This window comes from Xenopus laevis, chromosome 3S (genome assembly GCF_017654675.1).
Source record: "Xenopus laevis strain J_2021 chromosome 3S, Xenopus_laevis_v10.1, whole genome shotgun sequence".
Taxonomy (NCBI): domain Eukaryota; kingdom Metazoa; phylum Chordata; class Amphibia; order Anura; family Pipidae; genus Xenopus; species Xenopus laevis.
The window spans coordinates 22,966,709-22,993,162 of record NC_054376.1 but is presented as its reverse complement, the minus strand read 5'-3'; the positions used below and the strand labels follow the sequence as shown (position 1 = coordinate 22,993,162).

The following is a 26,454-nucleotide window of genomic DNA, read 5'->3' as shown; positions in this document are numbered from 1 at the left end:
GAAGGCTCAGTGTATTTTATAATCTGTCATACTGACTGGTGGATACAAGGAAACAAGGAAAGGAATAGAAAAATTCACCATAACACTGCCACAATAAGTCATTCATTACAATACACAAGGAAAGACAGACAGACAGTCAGCAGGCAGAATGAGTTAACTTTCCAGTTTATATACTCAGACACAATATGGTTTTGCCAGAAGGCGAAATGCTGTCCTGAAGGTTTATAACATTTGCTACCCCAGCATTTCTGCACAAGTTCAATTATTATCATGCCAGAGCCCCCAAAAGATTAATGGCGGCCGTAGAGAGGTGGGAGGTAGCAATTAAAAAGGGAATTGTTTTGTCCCTTAAAAACGCTTTAGAAGCTAATACAATTGTCCTCAATGCACGACTTTTGCAGTACAGGCCTCTAAATATGGAGCCGTCCTTCTGTTGTTACTGAGCCATTCACACTTGTTAGCTGTTAGCTGTTGGCTGGCCGATGTATTTTGGAGGTTCTGCGTCAATCACAGGTTTATTACACAGTTGGCTTTTAAGATTTTAAACTGTGGTCTGAAGCAGTTTTGGGGGGAGCAGCTTGAAGGAAGATTTTTAGGAGGTACCACACCTCTATGACAAGCATGCTGGCTTGCCTCTTGGCATAGTCCGTTGCTTAGCTACCTGCAATGGATGTTTCTTTTTTTTTTATCAGATTGTTTTTATTGATTTGCCTTTTAATATTACAAGATGTAACAAGTATAGAAAGCGAAAAGTAAGAAGTAGAAAAAAAGGGAGATAGAATTAGCTAGGGGTGGGCATTCCATTTACATGCAGTACATGAGTTCCATGAAGTATAAAACAAGCACATCGGCATTAAAACATTTTACAGATAACTAGTTGTCCCAGATTTCCCCGAATTTGCCTGGGCAACCTCGTGCAGTATTAGTGAGTTTTTGGCTTGGGAGACTGTCATTCAGCAGTTTCTTCCAGAAAGACTATGGGCTAGATTCACTAATGGGCGAAGTGGTCATCGCTAGCGAAAATTCATCTCCAATTCACAAACAGGCACAGGCGAATGGTCGTTAATCCACAAATTCAGTTGAGTGCGGATTTTACTGATCGTTACCTCTTTGCCAGAGTTGACTTTACCACCTCAGACCACTTACATCATATCCTGTCTGCCAAAAATGCAAGTTTAAAAAACGCTGGTGACTTTTCCTTTTTTTCAGCGGGATTGCCTTCAAAGTCCTGACTTAAAATTTTTGGCTCAACATTTTTCCCCAGACATTTGAGAACATATGGGACATATGGAACATTAATTTTACAGTGGGCTCATGTGTAGGGCATTATTTTAACTCTTTTGTCTTTATTAAGGTTCCTTGGACATTTGTAATAAAAAGTGGTAACTTCAAGCATTTGCACCAACATCTCTAATAAAGACGTCCATAAAACTTTAATGTACCAGCCCTATTCAAATTGACCTAAGTGCAAGATCACTAGTGAATTTTCAATAGGCACAACGAATGCTAGCACATTTTCACTATGAAATGCTTGCACTGCCGAAGTAACGCTAGCGAAAAGCGGCCAGGACGCAACTTCGCCTATTAGTGAATTAGTGTACTGGTAGCGAAATTTACGCCTGGCGAAGTGGTGCGATGTGTGAATCGGTCGCTGCAGACAATTCGCCATTTAGTGAATCTACCACTGTGTTGGAGCCTGGAGAACTAAATGCCCTGTACCAAAAAAAGCCCCCTTAAGTACCTGCCATTGCCCCCCCTCCCCGCACTGTGCATTAGTCAAAAACAGCCCCTTAAAAAAAACTGACCCTAAAATGCAGCGCAGCAGAGCTCCCGGGCACCATCTTCCACCACTTTGTATTCTTTCAACTGCACATGTTAAAGGACCAGTAACATCAAAAATTTTTTGTAAAAAATTCGTTAGTACACAACAAAAAAAAACACATGCACAAATTATACTTTAAAAAAGCAAAGTCTTTATTAAGCAATAACTTACAGAAACTCTGCTTCCTGTCTTCTACAGAAACGGCGAAAGGGCGACCATCCATTGAGCGGTGCTTGATTTCTCCTCCCTGGCTCTCTGCTGCTGGATCCTTCAGCTGACACATTCTGTGCTTTCTGTAGTGCAGCAGCGCTTCCAGCAGGAACTTGAGGCGGATCTGCGGTGCCGGTGTTCCTATGGGCCATGTTCTCTCTATCACTGCTGTAACAGCTCCGGCCCTACCAGATCCCCCTCCGCCCAGGGAGGTGAGTCCGGGTCAGTTCCCTGTAGGGCAGCTGCGTGGCAAGGGGAGAAAGAAGACTTGGAAGGGGGCGCCAAGGTATTTAGGGGGGACCGGAGGTATTTGGGGGTTTGCTGGGACAACCGGTAGCGCGTCCTAGAGCCCTCGCAGCTGCGCGCACCCGCTGCAACTGTTTCTTTCTGGCGCTTCGCAGCTACCGAAAAAACTACAAGTCCCACCATGCATCCGTCCCATCTGCTGGGCAGCTTCTCCGAAAGCGTTACCGGCAGTGGGACGCAGGGACTTGTAGTCAGCTGGATGCAGAGCAATGAGAGAGAGAACATGGCCCATAGGAACACCGGCACCGCAGATCCGCCTCAAGTTCCTGCTGGAAGCGCCGCTGCACTACAGAAAGCACAGAATGTGTCAGCTGAAGGATCCAGCAGCAGAGAGCCAGGGAGGAGAAATCAAGCACCGTTCAATGGATGGTCGCCCTTTCGCCGTTTCTGTAGAAGACAGGAAGCAGAGTTTCTGTAAGTTATTTCTTAATAAAGACTTTGCTTTTTTAAAGTATAATTTGTGTATGTGTTTTTTTTCGTTGTGTACTAACGAATTTTTAAAAAAATTTTTTTGATGTTACTGGTCCTTTAAAATTGTCAATGAACCCGAAATAATACGAAGTGGCAGAAGATGATGGGAGCTCTGCTTCTCTGTATTTTGGGGTCATATTTTTTTAAGGGGTTGTATTTTGACTAATGCACTAAAGCAGGGAGGGAAAAGGGGGGCTTTTGGTATGGGGGGGGGAGGGGGTTTATTTTTCCTTTAACCAGAATATGGTCACGACTTTCTATTATGTGCTCAAGATTCTTTTATATGTGCAATACTTTATTTTATTTTTTAGAATAATAAAGCAAATTACACTATGGGCACTGCCCCTGCTGTTAAATTGTTTTTATAGAAGAGAAGTTTTGGTACCTGCTGCTCGGCATTGATATTATATGCCTTCCCGTTGCTAGGGATCTGTAAGTAGGCAATTCTGCTGCACAACCAAAACTTAGGAGACTCCACACAGATTTTTGAGATTCATTATATATATACTGTATATATATGTGTGTGTGTACTTTCATTTCTGCACAGTGAACTGTCTGTGTGCTAGAACACCAAGATGTATAGATCTTTATTGCACTAGGTGTGGTATTTGTTTTTCCTGGACACTCCATGTCATACTTACCGGGATAGCCCCGCCCCAGTGCTCCCATCAGAAGGACCCTCCCCAAAGCTTTAAAAGCCCAACCCCACCCCCCAGTCCGGTGTCTTTTTTTCCTTCTGCTTCAGTTTTTTTTTTGCTCCTGTTAGAAGCAAGTTTTCTTTTTAACCTTGGGGAAGCAGTAGGGCTGCTGTTAGCGTCCTAGGGACTCGGGTTGGTCCTGGTGATCTTTTACCCCTAAGCACATTACCTCAGGTGGAATCTTCAGTGTTTAAACATCTGGATCAGGTAGGCACAGTTTTTACTGTGGCTAATATCATTGCTTTCCTTGATCCATGTGCCCTCCAGCCTGATTACATCCAGGTCTGTGGCAAGTGCTATGTCCCCCCATCCGTATGCCTACCTGGGCATGTCTAAAAAGCGTCCAGCGGCATTGGGGTATATGGCTCATACACCCTTTATGATTTTTACGGATGGGAGAGGGAGGTGGCAGTTAGGTACGTTATTCTGATGACAAATATTTAGTTAGCGGCCTGAACCTTATGGCCTCCTTCTCTTTTTTCCCCCACATGGGGGTATTATTTTTTTCTTCTGGAGGAATTTAGGTGTCAGAGCCAGCTGCCTCCCTCAAAAGACTTTCCCAAGGTTGAGGTAATTGGCAGCTTCCAGGGTTAAATAAAAGAAAACCCTGAGGTCTTAAATCTACTGGCAGTTAAAGCTAAATTTAAGCTGAGAATGCCACCTTGTTCCAGAGTCTCCTAACTCTTAAAAAAGTATGAGCCATGTTGGCCATTGGAAGAACTGTGCAGCTGCAAGGCTGATATATACGTTCTATGAGCAATGATAATGCAGTGCAGTGATAATGCAAAACTGTTTCTACGTGCTGAGAGCAGCTGAGAGCAGTTCTATGCAATGATGATCTGCAGGGTCTGAAAGCAGCATTAAGGCAAGACTTGTCTATATGTGATGTGAATGTTGCAAATACAATCTTAGCCTTCTTATTTGAGCGCTGAGAATACTATGTTGATCTGCAGGTTCGGTTAACAGCAGCTGCAGGTAATTGGGTAATTACTCTGGAGGTCAGTGTTCAGGTTCAGTTAATGAACAGGTAGATCCCCTCCCAGCCCCTCCCTTAGCAGCTCAGATTGATTATCTGAAACATCAGGTAAGGTTCTGTGTTACGACTCTTTCCTTTATAGTATAGGTTTGTGAACTAAATTAACATGTACTTCTTCTACTCTGCTTCTGATTTAGCTAGCTTAGAAGCTTAGACATTGCTGTATGGAAGGAAGTAAACTGTTTAGCCAGTATATATATGTGTTTATATTAGGGTTGCCACCTTTCCCTGTGGCTCCAGCCGGACAGGGGGTGGTCCCGTGACGTCAGTGGGCGTTCCCGTGACGTCAGTGGGCCTTCCCGTGACGTCAGTGGGCGGTGACGTCACGGGGCGGAGCTATGACGTCGCGATCGCCGATTGGCCGATCGCGGCGTCAATCAAGCTAATCCCGCCCGGTTTTCCTTATTTGGAAAACCGGGCAGGAAGCATTGAACCGGGCAGCCCTTCAAAATACCGGGCTGTCCGGTTCAAAACCGGACAGGTGGCAACCCTAGTTTATATATGTGTGTATATGCGTGTGTATATGTGTGAGCATGTGGATACTGGCTAGCTGGGATGGGCAGCCAGAGAAAGGGGCCTCTTTACTCTTGGGCCGAGTGCTCTGTCTGCATTATGTAGGAATTCCTAGTCCTGGCACTACTGAATATTGCAACCAAACTGACTGTTTCAGTGATTCTAGAGCTGGCTTTAATAACCAAATACAAATGCATATGTTATACATTTATGGGCCTGTCGCTGCATAAGGCAGTAACCAAACTGTCTGTATATGTGGAAACAAAATGTGTATGTTATACATTTATGGGCCTATCACTGCATAAGGCCGTAACCAAACTGACTGTATATGTGGAAACATTTCAGTGATTCTAGAGCTGGCTTGAATAATCAAATACAAAGGCATATGTTCTACATTTATGGGTCTATCACTGCATTTTCTAGTAATCAAACTGACTGTATATGTGGAAACATTTCAGTGATTTTAGAACTGACTTTAATAACCAAATACAAATGCATATGTTATACATTTATGGGCCGGTCACTGCATAAGGCAGTAACCAAACTGACTGTATACGTGGAAACATTTCAGTGATTCTAGAGCTGGCTTGAATAACCAAATATAAATGCATATATTATACATTTCTGTGTCTGTCACTGCAAAAGGCAGTAACCAAACTGACTGTATATGTGAAACATTTCAGTGATTCTAGAGCTAGCTTGTATAACCAAATACAAATGCATATGTTATACATTTCTGGGCCTGTTGCTGCATGATGTGGTAACCAAACTGACTGTATATGTGGAAACTTTTTAGTGGTTCCAGAGCTGGTTTTAATAACCAAATATGAATGTACATGTTAGACATTTTTGGTATAGGCACTTTTTAATATTACACCAAACTGAATGTAGATGGGGTAACATCAGTGGTTCGGAGCTGGCTATAATAACCACATACTAATGCACATGTCATACATTAATTGGGCCAGCCACTGGTCACTACTATAACCTTACTGTATGTATATGCTTAAACATTTCAGTGGCTTTGGTGCTTACTAAGGTTATAACTAAAGTAAATGAACATGCTATACATATCTCTGGTTTGGACACCAATCAATAGAACAACCAAACTGAAGGTAAATGTTAAACTGATGAGTAATGGGTGTGGTAAGGTTCTAGGCATTTCCGGAGGGTGCCTATATAACCTTCAGGTTTGTATGTAAGCATAGTAACACAAGTTAAGGCATCAGTATCCCTGGGTCATGTCTGTTTCAAGTAACTTTGATTTAGGTTATAAGCATGGATTACTCTTGCAAATAAGCCAATAGGGTAACGTATGCTTGCTGATAACAGCAGCCAAGACTGACTTAAAGGCGCTAGCCAAGTCAGATATAGGTATTATGAACTTAATTAAGTACGTCAGCTGTGTTGCAGATAAGTATTATACCCTTATTTACAGCAGTCCATAATGGCTTAGGGGACTGTGTCCCGGTAAGTATTCCACAATCGGTATATGGGTTACAGATACAGTAAAGGTGGTAACTGATGTAGACATGTATCTTGTCTAAATGGATTGGCTAAGGCCAATTCTGATTCATATAAATGCTATGTAATATATAGGATTATGCACCGTTACAAAGACGGTGTGAGAGTAGTGGCCAATTCTGGTTTAAAGGTATACGACTATATTGCATATGGGGGTTATGCAATAGTCAAACAGCAGGTAGGTATTATACAATGGCTGTATTATAACATGAACTTGTAGACCACAACTTTTGAAGTCAACGTGGTCCATATATTTGCTTACATTCAACTATAGGCTGTTGGAATAGTTATCAGTCTTAAGGATCTCACTAATTAGAATCTATGTTCTACGACTGGATTTATTCCTGCTGATTAAGAAAATAAGATAAATACGTATCCTGCTTCTGCGATAGGATTGGCCTGGGGCTAAATGGACGTAGAAATGTATACAGTCATATATACATTTAACAAGGATTCTAATATCGCCACAGCTGAATATCAGGCAAGATAGATGTTCTGTATATTCCAATGATAAATCAAGGTCTATTTATAAAACTGGTATGATATTCATCAGGATCTCTTTCTTGGTTACAGGAGTGCAACTTATCTGGTCTCAGTCTGGAAGACAGTGGGTGCATCAGTCAGTGCAAATGTTTGACTAAATCACATACTGTATACTGTATTCACTACTTCCACAGGGTTTTAGAGCTTTGCAATGAGGTATTTTATAATACAGACCTATTTAGTTTGTCTCCAATACAATAGGGGTCAGCTCTTGGACTATATATTCATGGGACATATTATATTAATGGGTACCATATAAAGCTGGCTGTAAAATTAGGTATTCTCCATCAATTCAGTTATAGCTAAAAGTTTTGATCCACAGGTTCGTTATAACAGGCTATTCTGTAATGTTAATCCATATGGTGGACAGGAAGCATGCAATCTTGGCATGCTGGGTTTTCTAAAGGACTATGTTACTCTGTGTTTAGCCTTTTACACCACCATAGACTGGCCTGGCTAGTTGAGGTAAGTATCATAGGGCTTAACATCAAGCTATAAAAAGGGTCTTGTACACTTTATCCTTTTAGACCAAGGCTGCAGTATCGGCCTTAGGCAAGGTCCTGGTTATTGCATCTCTTGCCAACAGGCTTGGACATGCATGTATGGTTAGTAGGGGAGTTCCATTGCAGAATAATAGGTAAATAATTATATCTCCATACCTAGATTAATTTTAATCTTGAACACTTAAGGATGGTACTGTCCATGTCCGGGGATTTGAGAATAACCAATCTCTAGCAGTATTGTTGGTTGTAATACTTCCTTGAGTCATTCAAATTTCTTCCTATATGGTAAACTCATGGGAGCAGGCCATACAGATTGTTTATAGGCCCAATCTATGGGGTACGATAACTCCAGCTATGTACAGGTCACATCTGTGAAGGCTCGAGGACTGTATCATAGCAAGGTTATGCATATCTGCAGGCATTTCTTTTACCTGGTCTACTCCAGGGCACGCTGATCTTTAATACTATCCAGTCTTGTTTGGTGTTGGATCATGAGCTAAAGATAAAAACAATTTCAATCTGTACAGACTGCAGAATGCTTCTAGATACCTCACAGGGCAGGTAAGGTATTCCCACATTGGCAGCACTCCTTCTCCATAAGTCATTCTACGGACCTCTCATTGAGAGGTGTATTGGTTATGGTCTAGAATAAATACAGGTTCCTTAGTATTAAAGAGACTGGGAACTACACTAGGTGATGCCATGTACCGGTAATGTCATACAGAGCGGGGTCATGTAGAATACTAGTGATGGTATTTTTCCTTCCCCCTACTAAATCCTCTTTTGCAGGTACCATGCTTTTTGAGCCATTTCCAAGAGTCCTCTTGTGGATGTTATGCGGTTGGAATAAACGTGCTGGTATGTAGTAGGAGTAAGACTATGTAGAAGTGTTACTCTGGGTTCCTATCCGCTTCGATTTAATAAGAGTTCTCTCTGTTTAAATGTAATTGTCATGCTGGTTTCACACTCGGTATCATTACTTTGGCGTGGGTTCCTTTAAGGAGTACTATTTCCTTTTATTCTCTTCCAGTCCATTTCCTCTGAAAATAGAGTTCACAGATTTCCACAAGGTGATTTTGGTCCACCTTTGGGGGTTTCATTCTTCTGAGTTTTATCTGGTATAGATTATACTCGGCCACTTCCTTATGTGTAACAAATTCCCTCCCATTGGGATATTAGCTTGCTAAGTCCCGGTAAGTATGACATGGAGTGTCCAGGAAAAGGGAAGATTGTATCATACTTACCGTGATCTTCCTTTCCTGGACACTCCATGTCAGGTTTCCCATCCCTTTTTCGGTAGTTTCTAGAAGCTTATTACGAGACACCGGACTGGGGGGTGGGGTTGGGCTTTTAAAGCTTTGGGGAGGGTCCTTCTGATGGGAGCACTGAGGGGCTATCCCGGTAAGTATGACATGGAGTGTCCAGGAAAGGAAGATCACGGTAAGTATGATACAATCTTCCCTTTCCCTCTCTCTGTAGCCTCTGACACTGATCATTGCGATCTGAAAATATATTGATGATCAACAGAAGCCATTGCACTCTGAGGGCCCTGTACTTACAACTGTTTTAATTTAGAAGCACTTTTACTGATGGCACTTTACCTATAACTATTCTAACACAGGAACCATCTCACTCTGATATTTCCATACCTATTAGTGTTTTAAAAATGGCACCGGTATTCACAGCTAGGGATGGGCGAATTTGTCCCGTTTCACCAAAAATTCACCGCCGGCGAAATGATGCCTACGCCCATTAAAGTCTATGGGCGTTACACGCATCTTTTTTTATTTTGACGCACAACGCCATACAAGTCTATGGGCGTCATTTTTTTGGCAAAACAAGGCGAAAAAATTCGCCCATCCCTATTCACAGCATCATGTAACAGATGTGCAAAACCATAATACTTTATAGGATGCTTAATAGAAATAACAGGACATTTGGATAACTAACCTCTCTTTAATTCCTCAGGGAGGAAGTATAGACTTATCCCATTAGGCTGCTCATAGAGGTAGAACTGGTATCTGTGGAAGCCGGTCCCTGGAGGTGGACTTGGCCGACGATAGGCTGAGTAAAAAAAAAAAGTGAGTCTGAAAATAAAGAAACAGAAGGGAATCACTTTTTTTTTGCAAATAATGGCATCAGGATTTCTTACATGATATATCATCTCCATCCAAATCTTGTCCAGAAATAAGCTGCCAGCCCTACAATGAGAAAGAAAAACTCAGAAAAGAAAAGGATGATGTATTTTATTTAGAGCAGAATCATATTTTTCAGTCTATTCGATTACAAATGCCATTGACAAATCTTACTACTCCAGTTGCAAAACATTTGCATGCTGGGTTATCTGCTATTTTACTATGCACAGAAACGTACATGGCCATCTCCAGGGCCGTATTTATATATAGGCCCCCGGGGGCCTGTGCCTAGGGCGGAGTGGTTTTGGGGGTGGCCCTCGGGGTGCCTGTTTTTTTCTTCAGTTTTGTTTTTGACGGAGCTGAGGGGGTGAGGGGTAGGGGAACCCGAGAAAGACTGCGGAAGTGACGTCACGCATATGGTGTGCTGACGTCAGCGAGTACGGCATGTGACGGCAGCGCACCAGCGATTGATGTCAGCGCCCACGACGTAGGGGCGTGTTTAGGTCCGATGCCTAGGGCTGCATCGGAACTAAATACAGCTCTGGCCACCTCATCAACTGCAGAAATAAGTTACATCTATGCAGAAATATCAGGGGAAAATAAAGCATAACCAATTGCAGAATAACAACAATTTAGTGTGCCCTGGGCCATTTATTACACACAATACAGACAGGGTGCTAATGAGTACACTCCCTACTTTTGTGTACGCGGTGCATCCGGAGTGGCAACTATGAGAAGAATGCTTTCTGTCAGTATGGAAAGATTGCTTCAGGTGAGGAAACACGTAGCGTGCAAGGATTGCCGCAGGTGAGAAAACAGCATGTAGAGAATGCAAGTGGGCAAGCAGAGTAATGCGCTTCCTCTGGGTGCAGCATTCACCTTCAGGATGGATGGTAAGGTTGCTGGCAGCCCAAAGTGGCATAATGAGCGTTTATACAACTCAGTCTCTTTTCAAGTTCAGTTCTTACATAAACAATTTAAAGGGATACTGTCATGGGAAAAAATTTTTTTCAAAATGAATCAGTTAATAGTGCTGCTCCAGCAGAATTCTGCGCTGCAATCCATTTCTCAAAAGAGCAAACAGATTTTTTTATATTCAATTTTAAAATCTGACATGGGGCTAAACATATTGTAAATTTCCCAGCTGCCCCCAGTCATGTGATTTGTGCCTGCACTTAAGGAGAGAAATGCTTTCTGGCAGGCTGCTGTTTTTCCTTCTCAATGTAACTGAATGTGTCTCAGTGGGACATGGGTTTTTACTATTAAGTGCTGTTCTTAGATCTACCAGGCAGCTGTTATCTTGTGTTAGGGAGCTGTTATCTGGTTACCTTCCCATTGTTCTTTTGTTTGGCTGCTGGGGGGAAAAGGGAGGGGGTGATATCACTCTAACATGCAGTACAGCAGTAAAGAGTGATTGAAGTATATCAGAGCACAAGTCACATGACTTGGGGCAGCTGGGAAATTGACAATATGTCTAGCCCCATGTCAGATTTCAAATTTGAATATAAAAAAATCTGTTTGCTCTTTTGAGAAATGGATTTCAGTGCAGAATTCTGCTGGAGCAGCACTATTAACTGATTCATTTTGAAAATATTTTTTTTTCCCATGACAGTATCCCTTTAAGGGGCAGATTTATCAAGCGTCGAAAAGTAAATTCAAATTTTCGAATTTCAAAATTCACACATTCGAATGTAAATTCTAATGTGAGATTTCTAACACCTCGGCCATGGAAATAGTCCTAATTCGAATATTCACCACCTATAACCTGCCAAGTTTGTGTACAAGTCAATGGCAACGGTCCGCTGAGCCATTTGGAGATGTTAATAGCCTTCCTGGGAGAAAAACTCGATTCACATGAATCGAATACTATTCGAATTTTCGGGTCAGAACCATTCGATCGAATATTAGACATTCAAATTTTTTCTTAAAGAACCTCCCAGTCGAATTGTGAGTATATTCGAATTAAAAAAATTGACATGAATTTGAAATTCAAATAAATGGGCCTCCTCCAGTTGCAAGTAGCTAGGACTTTGGGTTCCACCAGTGAGGTCTTCTTCATACATCCAACTCAAGAATGCCTGGATGTTGGCCTCAGGGTGTGAATATTGGACAAACAGCTAATTTTATTGGCAAGATATGCTCTCTAGTTTCTCTTCTTATATGCATTTTGCAAATTAATTTGCTGATACATTGCAGATAGACAATGCATAAATACTTGTATCATTCACAGGCAGGGATAATGGGATTATAATTGTATTTTAGCTCGGAGTGCATAACACTAGGGCCAGATGATGGCGGATGCAGGCCAAGAATCCAATGCCTCTCTGCTCTTCTGTTCCTGCTCTACCTGCACCTGGAAGCATTGGCTCCACTTCGGTTCAGGCAGACATGGCGAAGTCCAGCGTCAAAATGCGAGATTTTGACATTTGGGGGGTTATCTATCTAAATCCGATTTTTTTAAGTAAAAAAAAGTCAAACAAAACTGGAATCCACAATTTGACCTTATTTATCAATTAAGAAAACTTGATAAAATCGGTTAGCAAACAAACTTGGAAAATTCAGGTTTTTCTGAAAGAAAAAAAAACCTGAATTGCTCGGGTTTAAACCTGAAACGCTTGAATTTTTCGTGAAACAGCTCGAAACCCCTGATTTTTTTGGATCTTTGGCCGGAACTCAGCGCAGAGCATGATATCTTCTCATTTGAAATGGGACCTTTGCCATTGACTTGTACAGGACCCCGACAGCTTGGAGATGGAGTATTTTCGGATTCTGGCTTTTATCAGCCTCAGGATATAATAAATCATGAAAAATTAAGAGTTTTTTTTATCAACTAGAAATTTGGATTTCACATTAAAAAAATCTAACATTTTTCGAGTTTTTGGCATTCAGACTTAGGTCAAGAGTTGATTTAATCCCTAAACATGCAGCCAAATTATTGTACAACTTTAAAGTATTCCACTGTATGTATATTTAAACACACTGTGTCGCCTGTGTACATTAAACCATGAGGACTTTGGTTTTTAAACATTTATACGATTTAACAAACTGCATCAAAAACATCCAAAATAGACAATGGCAATTAGAATTAAGGTGGCCATACATAGGCAGATTTATGCTGCTTTTTTAGGCCCTTCTGCTTAGTGTACGGCGCCTCTGATTGGCCTACCGAAAACGATATGTGGCAGAAAATTTGTCAGATTACAATCAGTCAAGTTTGATTTTTCCCATCGGATTAAATACAACATTTGTATATTGATGCAGTCCTTGATGCGACAGGTGGTGTAGGATCAAGCGGAGCATATCATTGAAAGATCCGCTCATTTGGCAACCTCACTACACAAGGGAATCATATACTATATCAGGGATCCCCAACCTTTAGAACCCATGAGCAAGATTCAGAAGTAAAAGAAGTTGGGGAGGAACACTAGCATGAAAAATGTTCCTGGGGTGCCAAATAAGGGCTGTGATTGGCCATTTAGTAGCCCCTGTGTGGATTGTCAACCTACATTGAGGCTCTGTTTATACAACCAAAACTTGCCTCCAAGCCTGGAATTCAAAAATAAGCACCTGCTTTGAGGCCACTGGGAGCAACATCCAAGGGGTTGGAGAGTAACATGTTGCTCACGAGCTACTGGTTGGGGATCACTGTACTATATGGTCAGCATTGCTTAAGCATGTTTATCTACTGCACAATCTGAACTTTAAGAGCCAGATGCACAGTTTTGAGCTGCTCCCAATTTGCGGAGACTGCGGGAATTCACTCCATACAAAAATCCCAGGTTTTTATAAAAAAAAAAAAACCAGAAGAATTTTAATGTTTCTATCACCAGAAATCAATTCTTGTCTTCTCTTGCTCAGCTATGCAACAACTCTAGGCTGCCGACTTAAAGTCACTAATCTTGATCCATGGATTGGTCGGATAGTGGAGAGTAAATATTTTCCTCTTTTTTGTTGCAAACAGAAAACAGGTTCAGAGTTTACTTCCTGCACTTTCTTTTCCATCAACTATTATCTAAAGAGGAATTATGTGAGTCTGATCTTGAAGCAGAAATGTCTATTCATCAGCTTTCACATGTTGCTACCTGTATACATATATATTATAGATCTCTGCCACTAATCAATCATGGGAGCAACATACAGTCTTTTGTACTTGTCAGTCGCTGAAACTCAATTACACAAAGAGAATCAGCTACAGCTCTCAGGGAAACTGCTGTAATGTTTCTAAAGCTTTTTGTAAATGCTGCAACCAACCCTGTATGTATGTATGTATGTATGTATGTGTATGTATATATGTATATATGTATATATGTATATATATATATATATATATATATATATATATATATATATATATATATATATATATATATATATATATATATATATATATATATATATATATATATATATATATATATATATATATATACATACATATATGTGTGTGTGCTTACCTCCCAACTGTCCATTTTTCGGAGGGACAGTCCCTCTTTTGACAGCTCAACCCGCAGTCCCTCATTTGTACTGGAAAGTCCCTGTTTTCTATGCACTGAACTGCCAGAAAAAGAAACAAAGTTTCTCACTTAATTGGCTTTTAGCAGAGCCCAGAACACCTAACAGGTGCAAATAAGATACTTTGTAAAAATTTTGAGACACAAAAACACAGTTTAGATGAGGAGAAATATTTTCAAACTTTCATAACCTGCCAAATTTTATAAAACAAACATGGTAATTAGGGGGTGTGGCCACAGATATTTTAAAGTGGGTTTGTGTTTAAAAGTTTTAACTGTTTTTTGTTTTTATGGGAGGAAGCCACTGATAATGCCTATAACTTCTTGGTTTCCACCAGGGACAGATTGATCAACTTTAAATCTTACACTTCTTTTACTACTCCCCTGCTAGATAGCATAGGGTTTTCCCTAACAAATCCTCTGCCTGTCCACGTTGCCATCAACTATCTGCGAGCTTCATTCACATGATTTGGGAGTGCCCTGTAATTCTACGGTTTTGGAGGGATGTGGTGAGATGCCTCAGCGATTATTTAGACCTACCACAGGTGCTGTCCCCTGAGGAGTGCTTACTGGGTGCTGTAGCTGAGCTAGTTCCCCGCAGTCACACCAGAATTATGTATAGATCCTTACTATTCTATGCAAGAAAGGTTATTGTTATGCACTGGATCCAACCCCCTACACTTAAACAGTGGTCTAATCTGGTTAATTGTATGCTTCCATTAATAAAACTGACCTACGAAGCCAGAGGGCTTCTTGACAAGTTTGATAAGGTTTGGGGTCAGTGGGTGGATGTCTTTCCAATGTCACCAATTGAGTGAGGTTTTCCAGGACTTTGTACTGACATGGTTCCAATATCTGTGTGTAGTTGAAAGGATATGTTATATGTCTATTTGTGTACTTGTAATGCTGCACTGATTTGATGTATAGCCAAGTGTTAAATAAAAACTTTTTTTTTAAAAAAAAATATTTTTGTTTTAATAATTGTTTTTAACCATTTGAGGGGCATGCCACATTTGTTTTAGGGTGGGCTCATGTCTGTGGCATTAGAGGATCTCTTTTGTCTTTATTTTGCTTCCTTGGTGTAATAATAAGTGGCCAATTCAAATTGACCTAAGTGTATGAGTACTAACGAAGTTTTGCTAGGCAGAAATGAACATTAGTGAAAGTTCGCTATGAAATGCTTTATCTGCCAAATTTACGCCTAGAGAAAGTTTGCCAGCATTCCCTGCAGAGAAGCAACTTCACATTTTAGTGAATTAGCATAGTGGTAACAAATTTTAGCCTGACGAAGTTGCGCGAAGTGTGACGAAGCTTTCGCAGATAAAAATTCGCCCTTTAACGAATTTGCCCATATGTATGTTAGTAGCAACGGTGCTTTGTTTATTAAGTTGTTAAGTTTCACTATGATCTGTGAAGGCCTCAAGTAGGCCAGATATACATATTGTACAGGTATGGGATCCATTATCCGGAAACTCGTTATCCAGAAAGCTCCAAATTACAGAAAGGTCGTCTTTCATAGACTCCATTTTATCCAAATAATCCATATATTTGATAATGGTTTCCTTTTTCTCTGTAATAATAAAACAGTACCTTGTACTTGATCCAAACTAAGACATAATTAATCCTTATTGGAAGCAGAATCAACCTATTGGGTTTATTTAATGTTTATATGATTTTCTAGTAGACAACGTATGAAGACCCAAATTATGGAAAGACCCATGATCTGGAAATCCCCAGGTCCTGAGCATTCTGAATAATAGTTCCCATACCTGTACTACAAAATCTAAAAGTCAATAAAAAAAATATTTTTATTAAAAAAAAAAAGATTAAGATGAGAGGTGAGCACCTATCTGCTGAAGTTCTCTAGCAATTCAGTTTTCTTGGCTTGATCCAAACAGAGTGGCAGGGTTTATCTAAATGAGGGGTCCCCTTTACCCATGAGCCACATTTAATTGTAAAACAGTTGGGGAGCAACACAAGCTCAAATAAGGGCTATTTAGTAGTCAATGTGTGGACTGGCAATCTAAAGCAGGTACTGTTTAGCAGTACACCTAGTTTTAATGCAACAAAAACTTGCCCCCAAGCCAGGAATTCCAAAATAACCTCCTGCTTTGAAGAAATTGGGAGCAACAGCGATGGGGTTAGTAAGCAACATGTTGCTCATGAGCCACAGGTTAGAGATCCCTGCTCTAAATGACAGAGTAACAGTATCTCTGATAAAAAACACTGTTCTCCAAGTTCTAATGAAATGATCAAGTCTGTCTACTCACTAGGCTTAGCAGTTGCTTTGATGCTGTGTATTGTCTGCCAGACTGGGGCTTCACAAGTGAAATCTTTTGCGCTCCAATTTCTTGCTGTTCCTTAGTACAACAGTGGTTATTGTACATGTCAAATCCTGATAAGATACACGGCACCTTGAGTGGAACTTTAGGGGCAGATTTATTAAGAGTCGAATTTTCAAATGATTTTTTTCTGGTGTCAAAATTCACATTCAAATTTGAATCCCCTAATTCAAAATTAGAATGTGAGATTTATTGTATCACATCTCAACCATGGAAACAGTTCTAATTCAAATATTTGCCACCTGCTGAGTTAATTTACAAGTCAATGGCAGAGGTCAGTTGAACCATTTTTTTTTAGAAGGAAAACTCAATTCGTACAATTCAAATTCGAATTTTCAGGTCGGGACTATTCGATCGAATATTAGACATTCTAATTTTTTCTTAAATAACCTCCCATTCCAGTTCAAATTTATTAGAGTAAAATAAAATTCACATAAATTCGAAATTCGACCTTATAAATCTGCCCATTATAATAACAATTATAATATAGTGAATTAAGTTGTAAATTATAAGGATATTATAAGTTACTCAGGAGTTTCATGACCATATACATTTTATACAGGTCATGGAACTCTGAGGTAACTTCTAATATCCTCATATTTTGCAACTGAGGGTACTTTATTTATTATAATACACAAGTTTCAGTGAGTCATGTGACAAAAATAACATCAGAACTCACCGTTTATAAGGATATAATTTACAAGATATTCATGGCTTTTGTGTATTATAACATTATAATAATCAAGTGACTCTAGGTACAAGGAAGTAGGTACATAAATATAAACCTGTGTCTAAAGATGTCAGTGTTACAGTCCTCAATCTTTGAGGTTAGGACTATTGATTCGTGAACCCTGGTGAAGTCCTCATGTGAATGGACTTGGGCCATTTCTTCTATTGATCCTTTAAATTTATTTTATTTGTTTTGGGGAAAAGGAAATACCTGAGCTCACCAAATTTGAGCATATATCATCAGCAATTAACAATCAAGCTTACAAAGATATTGATCTGTGCAAGTCCTTCATTTACTGATATTCCCAACAAAATCTTACTTAGCAGATTTGAATCAGGTATATAATGTAAAATCTATGTAGCCAGGGACTTAAAGGGGTTGTTTGCCTTTAAATTAACTGTTAGTATGATGTAGACTGTGATATTCTGTGCAATTGGTTTTTATTTTTTATTATTTGTGCTTTTTGAGTTATTTAAATTTTTATTTAGCACCTCCCCCATTTTGCCATTTAAGCAATCTGGTTGTTAGGGTCCAGATTACCCCAGCAACCATGCATTTATATGAATGAGAGACTGGAATATGAATAGAGGAGGGCGTGAATAAAAAGACGAGTAATAAAGAGTAGCAATAACAATACATTTTAGCCTTATAGAGCATTTGTTATTAGATGGGGTCAGTGATCCACCATTTGAAAGCTGGAAAACGTCATAAGAAGAAGGAAAATAACAAAAAATGTTAAAAAGGAGAAAATGAAGACTAATTGATAAGTTGCTTAGAATTAGCCATTCTAGAACATACTAAAAGTAAACGTAAAGGTAAATTACTCCTTTAAGATGGTCATAGAAAAAGTCGTACAAACCGAAGGTTCATAAGATATTTGGGCCGTCACTACTATTTGTCGGACACAACTTTCGTACAATTGCTGTCTGTCAATTTATGGCATTGCTTAAATTTAATCTGAATGGTTAGTGGTAGGTTGGAAGATTGCAATAGACGATCGTTTATCGGATATAGGTATAAATTTGCACATCTATGGGCAGCTTTAATTGGTTCATGTTTGTTCTGCGTGGCTACTGGCTAATGAGTCGACTAAGGTTCCCTAATAATCCAGTTGTTCAGGTAAATAATCCCCATATATCTGTATGTATTGCAGTACTGCAGTGATTTTGTTCCCATTTTCTTGTTTGAAAAATTAATTCCGTGGTTGACCCCATTTTTACTAAGATGGATATAATACCTTGTATGATTTAAACATCCAAACCTGCTTGGGCAGAAAAAGTAGAGGTAATGAAAAAGGTGGGCAGAAATCATATATGAGGGAAATACAGATGAAAGTAGAAGATAATGGTAACTGAAAGTTAAGATGAAAGAGATAAATAGACTGTGGTGACCTGTGGGCAGGGAATTCCTGACAATTCTACTGTACTGAGCTAGAAAATGCTTTATGTGCCCACAACCAAATACATGCATATTAAATGTAATGTATATTTCTGTGTATTATTTTTTCCTGCTTGTATTTATAGAGCTCAGAATGGGGAAAAATACACAGATTTTCCATGTCAATACGGGGAGGCACATTTATCAAAGGTCGAATTTCGAATTCAAAAACTCCCCAAAACTCACATATATTCAACCAATCTAAATGTATTAAAAAATCGAATTCTCGGATGAATTAAATCGACCCGAAAACTCGAATCAAATTCGAATTTAAGAAACTCGACTCAAGTTTTTTCTCAGGAAAAAACCTTTATATGGCAGGAAGGCCGCAAACAACTCCAAATTCATCCCTGGACCTCTCCCATTGACTCAAACAGCAATTTGGCAGGTTTTAGGTGGCTAATAGTGACATTTGAATTCTTAAAGGGCCAGAGTATGATAAATCTCAAAAATCTAATTGAATAACTCCCTAGTTGAATTTGACAGTTTTGACCATAAAAAAATTTGAATTTTCAAATTGACCCTTGATAAATCTGCTCTGTACTGCTTGAGGAACTGTGCTAGCAAGCTTCATTGTGGTTGTACAAGAGCTCTAACGATCTGTGTGCTGGGCAGGGCATATAACTATTTTAGAAAAAGCAGGACAGTATGACAACGAAGAGTTCTAGGGCAAGTTTCATAAAATAACATATATACAGAGCAGGTTGTAGATCTCTGCTAAACCTTGTATTAATGAAATGCAGCATAGTTTAGAACGGTGTTTTAGAGATTACTCCATCAACAGTGTATCACTGGGAAATATATAAAAACCGGGTGCATTAAAGAATCTTTCAACAGCATTATGTATTAAATTACCGTATAATAAGCATAGTACAATATAGCAGCTGCTGAAAAAGGAACATGACAAAATACAGGATGAAACTTTGGAGTGTCCCACCTATGCTAAATAGCCCCTCATGCAACGGAGCCTGACAATGTCTCCTCTTCATTCTCTTGTGTGTGTGTGAATGGGTAGTATTGTAGACTCTATATAAATACCTTGTAGTAATAATAATAATAATGTGCAGGCTTCATTGAGCTGCAGTGAGGATGCTCTTGAGGGAGCAACCAGAGAGTAGTACAGGAATGGGATTTGTTATACAGAAACCAGTTATCTAGAAAGCTCAGAATTACGTGAAGACTTTCGATAGACTCTCCCATAGACTCCATCCAAATAATCAATAGATATAATTAAGCACAACTAGCCTATTGGGTTTATTTAAATTGATACTGACAGTAAAAATTTTCTTTTCAAAATATTAATCTACATTAAAAGTTACATATAGGTCATGTTGATTGTTTTTGCTGATTGCTTTTGTAAGTAATTATTGCTTGAAGTTCCTAAACCTGACTGTCCCATCTCAGTCTGTCAGTTATAGGTTCTAATACTAACGGACTCCTGCTGCACAAATATGGCAGCCCCCTCATAGATGAACGTGGGGATAAGAAAGGTAAAGTAAAAGCATCAGGCAAATACTTTTATGGCAAAATTATAAATGGCATTCAAAGATGATGTTATGATAGATATAAAAAAAGGTTATTTTCTGGTGTCAGTATCTCTTAAATGTTTACATGACTACACCAGCGTTTTCGGCACCAATTTTTTCGCCTTGTTTCGCCGCGGAAATGACATCCATAGACTTGTCTGGCGTCGTGCGTCAAAAAAAAAAGACGCCCGTCAAAATTTTTTTGACATACGTCAAAACATTTTTGACGTCAATAGACTTTAATGGGAGTCGGCGACATTTCGCCGGCGGTGAATTTTTGTCTAAATGAAACGTGTCAAATTCGCCCATCCCTACTACTGATTTAACCCTTTACTGGAACCTGGAAGCCTTAGAGCTCCTGTTATGGTCTGTAAAAAAGGAATGCTTATGAGACAGATTATGCTAATCCAATGTTCCGTGAAGCAGGAGAACCCCTACCAGCACCGGTTATCACCAATGTTTTGGAACTTTCTGAGGCAGTACTAACAGGGAACCTACCTACTCCAAAGATTAACAGAGGACCAATGTGCCCCAGTTCAGAACTAGTAACCTCTAAGATGCTGTCGAATGGCAATTCTTTAACTGCTGTTAGTGCATAAGCCCCTTAATTCTAGGGTGCAGTCAGTTAGAGGTTGACCTCCGCAAGGAATTATTCAGTGGCAAATTCTGATCATCAGAGGGCATAACTAATATACTGTTAGCAGGCCAGGACTGGCAATCTGTGGGTTCTGGCAAATGCCAGAGGGGCTGCTGTATGGTTCAATAGAAAGTTACTATATAGTGGGCTGGTAGGGGGCTGTGGAGCCTCTGTGTACTTGAAATGGAAGGGCCTATTTTGACTACCAGTCCAGGCCTGGCTGTTAGGCAAGTAATTGTTTAGTATTCTCTGCTAATTAGGATGCATATTAGTAGGAGACAGGCAACCTTTTGCCCTGCAGACTGTGTTGGGCAACAACTTTCGGGATCTTCTGATAACTTTCGTCTGTCAGCTATGCGGGGCACGGTGTATTAATAACTGTTATCTATAACAGGGAAACTCTTGCATTCTCCCACTCCTGGGCCACGTGTGAAACGGAATCTCCCACTCAGACATGTAACAACACAAAGAATCAGGAGGAAGACCAGGCGTGGGAGAGGTGGAGGGGGAGAGAGAAAGAAAGCCAGGGATGACGATGAGAAAGGCATATGCAACACGGATATAAAAAGCGAATGAAGGAAAATAAAAAGAGACATTGAGAAGATTAGAGAGGAAGGCTGCAATGGGTGGTTGAAGACTAGAAATGGAGGCAAAGACTAAAGTGGGAAGAAGGCTAAATAAATTAAGGAAGGCCTGATACAATATTCTTATGTAGATAACAAGGTTGGCTTTGCTTTATTCCACACTATCCCTGTTCTCTTCCAGATATTCTTGTCTCATCTGACAGTTTTTCCCCTCTTGATCTCCTCCCATGTTCGCTCAGTTTTACTTCTGCTGTCTTTTCTCAGTATTTCTCTCTGCTTATTTCTCCCCCCTCATCTCTCTTTCTAGGCTCTCCCCCTCTCAGACATCTCTAAACGCAGTAGTTCCCTTGGTAACTGCAGTGGGTTTGGATTTGGGGATGAGTCAGGAGAAGGCAGTTCGCTTTCTTCCTCCACTTTAAGTTCTGACCATGTGGGACAGAGCAAACTAACTTTTATAGACAACAGCATCTGGAACCACCCCCACTCCACTGATCCTAAATTCAGCCCCACCAATTAAAATATACAGCACTTTTATTATCTAGCAACCTAAATATTTGTATAGAACCTCTTAGTTGCTACTCATTCAATACATTATATATGCATTACAATCCTAGACTCTTTATATAGCCATTGGCATGATTTGGGGTGTATCCAGCCTAAAATACTGTCATTCATAAATGCATTGAAGGGAATGTTAGGGAACTGCTGTGTGCCATTGCCTTATATGTATATATGTACCTCCAATGGCTACTTGGCCAGCAAAGAAAAAGCAGCAAGCTGAGTAAGATGAACAAGACTTCTAGAGGGGAATCCATAGCACAGAAGTGATACACTTACAAACACTCTGAATTATTCTTTTTTTTTTTCAGCCTGCAACTGAAAATGCTCGTCATAAACTACACAGGAGATTCTGATCAGATCTTGTGGTTCAGACTTGATCTGACCCACAAAATCTTGTCATGCAACAGAATGAGATATTGTGGAATTCTACAAAATTTGATTCCCCCAATGTAGTTAGATGCATCAAGGTAAAGTTGAAAGGTGTGCTTTGTTTATGTCATATCATAATATCATATTGGAGTCATATCACTCCCCTCTCCCCCCCTCCCCAGCAGCCTAACAATAGAACAATCGGAAGGTAACCAGATAGCAGCTCCCTAACACAAGATAACAGCTCCCTGGAAGATCTAAGAGCAGCACTTAATAGTAAAAGCCAAGTCCCACTGAGACTGATTCAGTTACATTAAGTAGGAGAAATAACAGCCTGCCAGAAAGTAATTCCATGCTAAAGTGCAGGCACAAGTCACATGACTGGGGCAGCTGGGAAACTGACAAAATGTCTAGCCCCATGTCAGATTTCAAAATTGAATATAAAAAAAATCTGCTCTTTTAAGAAATGGATTTCAGTGCAGAATTCTGCTGGAGCAGCACTATTAACTGATGTGTTTTGGAAAAAACATGTTTTTACATGACAGTATCCCTTTAAATGGAGGCCCATGAGACCTATTGTTCTTGGAGCTAGGTGTTGCTGACTGACAGAGGGAGGGGGTGGGGTCTCTCTAGTTGGTTGTTTTCAACCCCCTCCCCTTTACTCAATGCAGGTATGCGAGGGGAGGAGATTAAAGCTTATAAAATGGAGGAGAGGGGCCAGATAACCTTTTGTTTTTGTGTATATAAATTTTGAAAAGTAAAATAAAAATTCCCCCCACCCAGCTGGCACAGCCATATTTAAATATATATAGGAACCATGGCAGTCTTTCTGCATTAATCCAGTGGCAGAGCTGGGGGGCGAGGGGGTACAGTGATCACTGCACTGAAAACCAGGGCACTGCTAGGTACGTTGCCTAGGCTACAGGGAACTGCTGAATAGATTGGATCTGCTTCTCTCGCCTGATTACAAACCACAGAAAGAGAGAAGCACAGCATACAACACTGTGATGGTGCCTTAGACTGCATCAGACATTGGGCAAAGTGGCCATTGCTAGCAAAAATTCACCAGAAATCTCATCCTCAGGGACATTGCCAATTCACTAACAGGTGTAGACTACAAATCACTAGCGAAAGAGATCGTCGCTAGTGCAGTTTCGCGCCCTATAGCCAGGTGAATTTCCACTCAGGCCAACGATCGTTAATCCGCAAATTCACATTTTACAGAACGCTACCTCTATCACCAGAGTTTCCTTCACTACCTTAGACCCGGTGAACTGATAAGATATAGCTACACCTTCCTCAGTCTTGTGTCAGTGACATCATATCCTGTATGCCGAAAAGTCATAAAAATGATAAAAAATACCCTGGCGTTTTTTCATATTTTAAAGCGAGATTTCCTTCATAAGTCCTAGCTATTAAAGATGTTTGTGTTAACGTTTTCCCAACCATTGAGGGGCATGCCACATTTGTTTTAGGGTATGTCTAGGGCATTAGAGGATCTCTTTTGTCTTTATTTTGCTTCCTTGTACATTTGTAATAATTAGTGGCCACTTCAAGCATTTGCACCAACGTCTCTAATAAGGACACACACACACTTATATGACCTATATTTACCTGCCCTATTCAAATTGACCTAAGCGTAAGAGTACTAATGAAGTTTTGCTAGGCAGAATTGAACGCTAGAGAAAGTTTGCTATGAAATGCTCACATTGATGAAGTAACGCTAGTGAAACTTCGCCAGCGTTTGGCTACAGAGACGCAACTTCGCATTTTAATGAATTAGATTAGTGGTAGCGAATTTGTGCCTGACGAAGTGACATGAAGTGTGGTGGAGCCTTCGATGGCGAAAATACCTCCTTTAGTGAATTTTGTGCCTTGCCTTGTCGATTACAGATGAAGCATGCGTTGTTTCGTTGCGACAGGCGTGTCATGTCTGATGGCTAATCTTCCGTATAGTTTACACATCAGATTTTGCATTTTGACCTGGGAAACTACACCAGATGTGTAGGATAGGGTCTGCCAATCAGACCCCATCCTACAAAACCTCCCATGCGTTAGCTCTTATTTTTCATGTCCCCCTCTATTTATTTTATGACATCCGAACTACTGCCTGGTTGCTAAGGTAATGAAGCCTACCAAGAATATAGCAGTTGAAATTCCAAGCCTGAACTACCCCTTTAATTACAAGTTATTTTAATTAGTATCAGCTCATTATCAGAAAACAGAAGAACTCAGCTCTTTATGTTAGCTTTGTACTTAACTTCTCATTTACAGTATTAATAGAAGGGACATTTACAAATGCAGCCACATGTCTTGCATAAAAATGGATGCATATGTTGCATTTATTTGCACCATTCATTATAGGTAATTGCATCAAAAGGTGATCCTTCCACTCCAGTGGAATGCTGTGTTGTGGGTAGAAAGCATGGTTCTTCCTTTTCCTATATCCTCTCTTTCCCTGCTCATTCATAGACCTCTGTCTCTGTCTAACAATCACACTACCACTCACCAGCATGTTCTAATAATCTATGGCCTCCTTCCAATCACAAGTCAGCTCTCCAACTTGTTCAGTCTTTGTTCTGCTAAACTCCATGTACTGCGTATTTACTCACCGGTATATCAGTAAGCAGCCAGTGCCTCCAGTATCTGTATTTGGGGTTCTGACGGGATGGTGCATCTGGATCCACCATAATCAGTATGTAGTTTACTCCCTAAAATGAGAAAATCTTTATCTTGTCAGTGTTTACCAAAAGCACAGTATATCAGTAGAGCAATTCTAAAATAACTAAATAATGCTATCATTCCAAAGCAAATAAAATATTGGTAACAGAACTGTTTCAATAACATGACAATTTGCAGTCCCCCAAAATGCACAAGCCAAGGTGCATATGTTTCTACCTCCCTAGACATATGTATGCATAAGGAGCCCAAGAAAGCTGCTATGTCTAGCTGAGCTATCAGGAGCTGTTAAGCAAGCAACAACAGGTATGGGATGTGTTACAAAGCTCAAAATTACAGGAAGACCACCTCACATAGACTCCATTTTAACCATATAATTCAAATTTATAAAATAGATTTCCCTTTTCTCTATAATACAGTTATTGAATCCGTTATCTGGAAACCCATTATACAGAAAGCTCTGAATTAGGTAAAGGCCATCTCCATTTTATCCAAATATTCCAAATATTTAACAATGATTCCCTGTTTCTCTGTAATAATAAAACAGTAGCTTGTACTTGATCCCAACTAAGATATAATTAATCTTTATTGGAGGCAAAACCAGTCTATTGGGTTTATTTATTGTTGACATGATCCATTATCCAGAAAGCCCCAGGTCCCGAACATTCTGGATAACAGGTCCCATATCTCAACTAAGATATAATTAAACTTATCGGAAAGGAAGGAAAACAATCGTACTGGGCTTATTTAATGTTTCAGTGATACTTTAGTAGACAAAGTATGGAGATCAAAATTACAGACAGATGTCTTATCTGAAAAAGTCCAGGTCTCAAGCAATCTGGATAGCAGAAATTCAAGGAAACAGTTCCAAATAAAATATCAAATCATGGGTTATTTTGATTTACTATACTTTACTATATTTTGATTTAACATATAGGTTTGTAGAAGAACTAAATCGGCAAGCTGCAGAGCAGGGTTTGTGAAAGCTCCCGTTTGTTGTAGTGATTGGATTATTTAAAGCTCTGTTTCTGTGACAACTGCTCTGCCTGAAACATGCATTATGTGTAACATGGAGACCTCTTTGCAAAGGATTCTGGGAGATTGCATCTTCAACTCAGCGAATGCGCCCTCCTCTTGGAGCAGCTTCACATATCCACAACCTCATAAGTTGCTCACAGAATTTCAACATTCATTCTCAACACCCACATGCAGTATATGGATTTTCCCAATTAAACTGTCGTCCCCCAGTGACATGCAGATCGGCCATCTATACCCACCAAACCACACATTTGTCTGCCAGCCCAGCTGTACATGCAT

At 39.9% G+C, this 26,454-nt stretch overlaps 1 protein-coding gene across 2 annotated transcripts in view; it reads right to left on the bottom strand.

The window, feature by feature from the left end:
* The window catches only part of pebp4.S (phosphatidylethanolamine binding protein 4 S homeolog), a 55,229-nt gene that overhangs the window by 1,874 nt on the left and 26,901 nt on the right, over positions 1–26,454 (bottom strand). For both annotated transcript variants that reach the window (XM_018255036.2, XM_041588091.1), the window contains exons 4-6: positions 25,071–25,169; positions 9,779–9,827; positions 9,577–9,690 (exon numbers count right to left, since the gene is read on the bottom strand). In XM_018255036.2, coding sequence (XP_018110525.1) covers positions 9,577–9,690; positions 9,779–9,827; positions 25,071–25,169 — 262 coding nt within the window. The remainder of the gene's footprint in view (positions 1–9,576; positions 9,691–9,778; positions 9,828–25,070; positions 25,170–26,454) is intronic.